The 7,612-nt window shown below is 38.9% G+C and overlaps 1 protein-coding gene across 2 annotated transcripts in view; it reads left to right on the forward strand.

Annotated features, from left to right (window-relative positions):
* Window positions 1-7,332, forward strand: part of slc13a2 (solute carrier family 13 member 2) — a 26,121-nt gene extending 18,789 nt beyond the window's left edge. For both annotated transcript variants that reach the window (XM_027273953.1, XM_019272869.2), the window contains exons 8-13: window positions 1,348-1,557; window positions 1,838-1,938; window positions 2,131-2,246; window positions 4,334-4,495; window positions 4,595-4,732; window positions 5,609-7,332. In XM_027273953.1, the coding sequence (XP_027129754.1) occupies window positions 1,348-1,557; window positions 1,838-1,938; window positions 2,131-2,246; window positions 4,334-4,495; window positions 4,595-4,732; window positions 5,609-5,743 (862 nt within the window). In that variant the 3' untranslated portion in view covers window positions 5,744-7,332. The remainder of the gene's footprint in view (window positions 1-1,347; window positions 1,558-1,837; window positions 1,939-2,130; window positions 2,247-4,333; window positions 4,496-4,594; window positions 4,733-5,608) is intronic.
* The last annotated feature ends 280 nt before the right edge of the window (window positions 7,333-7,612 follow it).

The following is a 7,612-nucleotide window of genomic DNA, read 5'->3' on the forward strand; positions in this document are numbered from 1 at the left end:
GACGGCGGACGGGGGGGGGGTTGGAGTCCCTCCCACAACGAAAGCTTATTGGTGTATTTTGCTGACCAAACCAATCGGCGCGCTCTCTCTCGCAACCAGTCGCCCGCACTCGCATTTTTTTTAATCTCTCTCGCGTAATCCAAAATCCGGGATGTTTTACCTAGCTCGCGGGCATCAGGGAGCCACTGTCAATATCAGGGAGACTCCCGGAACTTCCGGGAGACTTGGGATGTCTGTAGTTATAATTTTATCATTAGAATAGAGGGCTCAATGGAGCTGTGATTCTCTGTTAGCTCTGTGCGCCTCTTGCTTTAATTTATGAGTCTGCTGGCTATACCATGGTGCTAGCCTTCTTTGTTTAATTATCTTCTTTTTCAGAGGTGCAATAGAGTCTAGAGTTGTCCGTAATGAGCCTGTAGTACTATCAACAAGATGGTCTATTTGTGAGGGGCTAAAGGAAGCAGACAAGTCCTCTGTTACAGTTAGACATGGCATTGAATTCAATGCTGAAGGAATCACTTCCTTAAATTTGGCTACAGCACTATCAGATAAACATCTGCTGTAGAAGCTTCTACACAAAGGCTTATAGTCCGGTAGTATGAACTCAAAGGTTATTAAAATATGGTCAGACAGAAGAGGATTCTGTGGGAAGACTATTATATTATCAATTTCAATGCCATATGAAAGAACAAGATCAAGAGTGTGGTTCAGACAATGAGTCGGTTTATTTACACTTTGACAAAAGCCAATTCAGTCTAATAGAGAGATAAAAGCAGTACTAAGACTATCATTGTGGTTGTCCACATGAATGTTAAAATCACCTACAATAATTACTTTATCTGTTTTAAGGATCAAGCCTGATGCAAATTCTGCAAATTCAGATAAAAATTCAGAATAAGGACCAGGAGCTCGATATACTGTAACAAATAAAATTGGCTGCGATGTTTTCCAGGTTGGGTGAGTGAGGCTAAGAAGGGTACAAGGTGCAGTAAGTCATTATCAGGGACAAATCAAGGACACTGTTTATTTGTGCTGCTGCTATCAGGTAAGCATCAAGGCCCACGGCACTCCTTTAAAGAGGCTGTAAAACAAAATTCTACTGCTTCTGTTTGGTCAAGACTTTTTTACAGGTTATTCTTTAACATGACTCCGTTTTTTTGTAGCTCTGTCCAAACCTGCTATTCCATGTATCGGCTGTACTATGAAAAGATATTGTAAATCCATAGTTTGCTCTCTTGTAAACCTTAACCAGTTCACTGAACAGAGTCCATGCTTATAAATCTTCAAACATTTCCTTGATTTATTGAACAATCTGCAGCATCTTTGCACTTTGTACTTCCCTTTTAGCCTGAAGCAGACGTTTGGCTGTGGTGAAAAGACAGAGAGAGATAGGGAGGCTTACATGGTGATGAAGGAGGAATACAAAAAACTGGGGCGCATGAAGTTTGCTGAGGTGGCAGTGCTGACCATCTTCATCCTGCTGGTGGTCCTGTGGTTCACCAGGGAGCCGGGCTTCATAGATGGCTGGGCGACATTGCTCTTTAATCAGGATGGAACGTGAGTCCCCCCCCCTTGTTTGGCATGAATAAATGTGGTGATATTCTGTATATTTGTATTATAAACAAATGCTATGAAAAGCAGTGAACCAATCTGCATGCAGCTGTTTTATGAAATGATTAGCTGATGTATTTGTGAGATGTGCAAAAATTCTTAAACCCCCAGTTCTCTGGTCTTTTGATCTCTTTTACACAAATGATGATGGAGCAGTTTTACATCAGTATAATACGTCAGCATTATTTAAACAATATGTCGAATGATGTTATGTTGTCCTCCTCAGGTATGTGTCAGATGGAACTGTTGCTATCTTAATGTCCATGCTCTTCTTTATCATCCCCTCCCGGCTGCCTAAGTTTGGAAGCTATGGTTACGACGACACAGGTGAACTGCTGATTTTAACCCCACTAAATTACAGAGAAAAAGTCCCTATTAATAATAACAACAATAGAATTCATTAATAATGTTAATGTAACCAAAATTTCAGCTCGTCAGAGCACTAGGTGATAATTACCCAGCGGATATGACCCTGCTCTAATTACTGTTTCATGTTCACACTCTATCGGGGTCTCACAGGTAAGCTGGTGAAGGCTCCCAAAACTCTGCTGAACTGGCAGGTGGTTCACGAGAGAATGCCCTGGAACGTCATCCTGCTGCTAGGAGGAGGCTTCGCTCTGGCTGCTGGCAGTGAGGTAAACATGCATGCATGAACACTGTGTTTTTTCCTTTTTTGACTGATTATCTGTATTGTGCTGAAAGGATGGGATCAGATAGTGCATGCTAATTTTGAAAATCATTTAGGCCTCATAGATTACTTTAAATTACTACAGATTACTACAGATAGATTAATACAAATCGTCCTTTAGAGTTCTTAGACTTAATGGTTATGTGACAAATTAACAAAATACCTGATGGACTTATTTCTACTTATTACTGAATTCATTCTTCATTAAACAATTGGAGCTTCACTTTCATAATAGGTAGTTTAAAAAAAAGGAACTACAGTAGTTCAAAGCCCAAAATAAACATAATCAACTGAAAATATAAAATGTCACAGTGTCATCCATATTACTTTGTTAACAAGTGATTTCTGGGTTATTGCAGTGTAGAATCTTCACAGTCTTGACCATGAAGCATCAACAATGTTGTCAAATTAATAATGTGGCAGAACATATTTTTGCTGCTACTAAGTGGCCAAAAATCAGTTACTGCAGGGTTAAAGGCTACAGAGGCTATAAAGTTATTAAAATGTGTTCAAATGAAATGTCAGTCTAATCAAACAGTCAAATGCCTACCTCATGAGAAAAAAACCCCTGAAAGTCAACAGATGCGAAGTAGGTAGTGTACTATCTTATATTGTTTTGATGATTTGATTTTCTTCCTTGTAAAGTGTCTTTGAGTATCTTGAAAAGCACTTTTAAATAAAATTTATTATTATTATTATTATTAAATTTCAGTATAGTAGATCTTCACAGGATAAGTGAACTCCTGAATTTTATGTATGTCAGCCAGTGGTTGTTGACATATTTCAATCTGGCAGTAATGAAGACTACTTTGTTGGCTAGAATGAGTGATTTGGATTTAATGCTGTCTGCCATAGGTAGCCAATGGAGCTCAAAGAGCAACGGGGTAACATGTGCCTTTTTCGGTTGGTTGAAAACCCAGTAAGCCAACGCGTTCTGGATAATCTGAAATAGTTTCATTGTGCAGGTTGGGTGGCCTATCAGGAGGGCGTTACAGTAACCTAGTCGACCACAGCCTGTATCAGGAGTTGAGTAGCATGTTGAGTTAGGTAAGGCCTGATTTCTCTGATGTTGTGGAGTGCAAAGCAACACGACAGCTGAGGCGACATGATTAGAGAAAGTTAGTTGCTCATCAATCATGACCCCTATGTTTCTCGCTACCCTGGTGATGAGGTGGTGAGATGTTTGAATGAATGATGATGAAGCCAGGGTACACAGAACGAGCGCCCTGTGAGGTCGGAATTAAACCAGGAAAGAGCCAAACTGGCCAAACATGGGCATCTCTGCATGTTTGAGATAATAAAGATGGATGTTCATGTCTCCCAGGATGAGCAAGGGACAGTCATGGTAAGGGATGGAGGACAACAGGGTGTCCAACTTATCCATAAAGCCACCCAGTTGACCTGGTGGATAATATATGACAACAAGGTAGGCTTTAACTGGGGCCAGCCGTCAATGCAAAAGCAGTCTCAGTCTCAGTGAGAGCAAGGAGATCTAGAGAAAGGTGGTTGGTAGGCTGCCATGAAATCCGTTTTGTTAACTGCTTATTGGTTGTTCCATAAACCCAGTGGAAAAGGAGGCAACAGTGTGTGAGGACTGTTTTAGAGGCTGGAGGTTAGTCAGATTTCTGCACCTTGTGACAAAATGATGTTTTCTACTTGGACCGGAGACGACAACAGGCATAGAGGAGTGGCACATATTGTAATAACATGAGAGTTGGTGGGTATTGTCACCTATGCTTAGTGAGGTGTAAATTAATCACACCTGATCACACGTAGATGAACGAAACTTACACCTCTTATTGTTCACTTGTTCTCAGTTGTTGAATGAATTCAGAATTCAGAAAGATTCAGAGCGCCCCAGCAGTGTAAAACTTACACTTTCATTCTCCAAATGCACCAAAGGACCATATCCAAATTAGATGGAGAGATACTTTGACCCCTATCATCCCTAGAGCTACACTGCTAACACCACTAATGACAATATTAAGACTCCATTCCCAAAAAGCCCAACATCTTTGCTTGTAATATTTACAGAATTCAGGTCTGTCTAAGTGGTTGGGAAAGAGTCTGGCACCTCTGGAGGAAATTCCCCCCTTTGCCATCTCGTTGTTGCTCTCCCTGCTGGTGGCGACATTCACAGAGTGCTCCAGCAACACAGCCACCACCACCCTGTTCCTGCCCATACTGGCCTCAATGGTAACCAGAACTCACATGTGCATTTGCAAATGTAGCAAGCTGAGCTGACACATAACATCTCTATTGATTTAATCGTGTTGTGTTGGCATGTTTTTTTAGGCTGTAACTATTAAGATACACCCACTGTATGTGATGCTGCCCTGTACCGTTGCTGCCTCTCTAGCCTTCATGCTGCCTGTGGCCACGCCACCCAACGCCATTGCATTCTCATTTGGAAAACTCAGAGTCATTGACATGGTGAGACACATATTCAGTTATGATCTAATTCAAATTTTTTGGAGTTATTTGGAGCCAGCACTCATTAAAGAAGCTGCATTTAGTGCAATTTTGTACTGGCTTCAGGATTGAGTTATGGTGGAAGCAATATATACAATAATTTATATGTAAAAATAATTCAATTTCTATGATTAAATAATCTGATGCACACAGTCCTGACCCCCCTGGGTAAGTGTCAGAAATGAATGATTTAACCAAAACAATTTATTTATTTAGGTTCATTGAAATGTTCTGCTACACACAAAAAATATTTCAGGCACTTATGCATTTCAATTACATAGTAAATTCCCATCCATTTAAATTCCATTGTTTTCATGTAAATTAACTAACAAACTAACAAACTTAATGTGAAGCAAGTAATAAGATTTATATCATAGAACTAATAAACTCAAAATGACTGCATTCACACACATTGGCTTTATTAATATTGAATGCATAAACCTGGCTACTACTATGTAGTAAAAGCACATTGAGTTTATTAGTAGTACTACGTAACTGGTATGATTTGCTTCACATTAAGTTTATTAGTTAATTTATATTAAACCTGTCATTCAAATGGATGGAAATTTTCGGTGTAATTGAAATGCATAAGTCCTGCATTTTGAGTGTAGAACTGATACTTGCCCATTATGATACAACAAGCTTCCTAGCTAACGTGGCTAGCATTACTGATTACAGACTGCAGGTCTGATAGTGCTGACTGACACACAAAAAGGATTGTGCACACGATCCTGTCACAACAATCCCAGTGTAAAACTAAAAAGCATGACTTTTTAAGACCTTGGTTTTTGAATACATACTGTCTACTGATCTCAATGTGACTGTCTCTTCCTCCAGGTGAAAGCTGGCTTCATGCTGAACATCATTGGAATTTTGAGCATTAATTTAGCCATCAACACCTGGGGATATGCCATGTTTGACATGGGCACCTTCCCTGCATGGGCCAACATTACAGACATCCTTGGGCCTTGAGTATCGAGGGCCAAGCGAGATAGAAAGGAATGGTGCAGAACTGTTTTTAAAGCTCCTGAAACTAAACAAATTCAAAAATCTGAAGTGAAAACAGCTTCATCAGGATTGTGCTGGTGTGGTTTTGATCAGATTCCATTGACAGTGACAATAAAAACACACCAGCTGTCATCAGATCAGATTCAAATGTTGCTTAATCCTGATTCACACACACAAATAGAGACATGTCTCATGTAAAATGAGCCAGACTGTTCAAACTTTGGAAGAAAAATCATCTGATTTACTATGAAGCTGTTTGAGAAAAAGAAAGAGGAGAAAGACAGAAAGAAGTAGAGTGAATGAAAGGCTGGTTAGATGACCTGATCCAAACTAAAATACCATTTAGACCCAGTTTCACTCAGCAGAACTGCACAACCACATACTCTGAATCAATCAAGTGCTATCAGGCTCTTAGCTGTAGTATTAAACAGACTCTCTGCTTGGTGTTCAGCACTTCCTCATGTCATTCCAGTGGCCAAACTAAACAAATAAAAAAAACGAGGTCAGTTCCCTGTACCATTTCCTGAATGCGATGTAATCGTGTTAATCTTTTTTGCACAAATGATGTGAAGATGCAGCACACTGCGTTTTAGTGATAATTTAAAATAATTAAATCATTCTCAGTGATGTTCTGTGTACAGACAATATGTAAATGTAATTAATTGTATCAGTAAATTTAACTTATTAATGTGGTTCTTCTGTTGGTCCATAAGTCTTTGTTTTTTGTTGCATATTTTATTTTTTTAGCAGTGTTTGTCACACTGTTTTTAGCATTAACAAGATATTACATACAACTCAGCTGTGCACAACTAGAGCCAGCAGCTGGTTAACTTACCTCAGATTAGCATAAAGACTGGAACTAATTAACATTTTAATAATAACATATCTGGTTTATTTAATCCATACAAAGACTTTTTATTGAACAGGTGTAGAGACCACCAGGAGTTATGTCATTGCCCTGCAAGAAATAGTCCAGCAAAAAACTCCTGCGAAACCTTATATAATACTTATATATATTTAGACTTTGTATGGATTAAACAAGCAAGATATAACATCTTAATTAGTGAGCATTAGAAGTGTTGGTAGGCTAAATGTTCACCAGGCAGAGCCAGACTAGCTGTGTTTCCCGTTATGCTAAGCTAAGCCAAGCATCTCTTAGCAGCAAACATGAGAGTGGTTTCAGTCGGACTAACTCTGAACATGAAAGCAAACTTGTTTCCTAAAATGTCTAAACTATTCCTTTGACAGAACAGTAATTTTGGAGACGTGTACAAATGGCCGGTGACAGAGACAATCGTCCTTCAGCACTGAGGAAGTTAAAACTGGCTCAGCGCACAAATCAATAACAGGAATAACAGGAGGTTACTAATATGTACATATGAAAAGGTTGGTTAAAGGATAACTCTGAGATAGAAGGGTTCCAACAGGATATGATTATAGTGCAGGACAGTCTGTATTGTGGTTATTAAACGTGATGAAAAGAACATGTAGAAGAGACTCAATGTCTCTGCAGAGTAATGTCTTTTTGTCATATTACATGTGCTGTTAGTATTCTGAAATAAAGCATCATCATGTAAACAGTGTCTTCTCTCTGAATTTCTCACAATACTGACAGTCAAGACACTGTGATATGTCCAAAAAAAAAATTCTTTATTTTACTTTTGTTCATTCACACCAACATTTGAATTGTCAAAAACTTACTGTACATCTGTTCAAAATCATTTGTACATGAATCACAATTGGTCATAAATAAATCTGTTCTATGTATCTGTTACATTTTTGATGTAACATTCAAGTCAACATGTTTTATCTGATTAACAATCTAAGTCCCGT

The sequence above is a fragment of the Larimichthys crocea genome, chromosome XXII, assembly GCF_000972845.2.
Source record: "Larimichthys crocea isolate SSNF chromosome XXII, L_crocea_2.0, whole genome shotgun sequence".
Taxonomy (NCBI): domain Eukaryota; kingdom Metazoa; phylum Chordata; class Actinopteri; family Sciaenidae; genus Larimichthys; species Larimichthys crocea.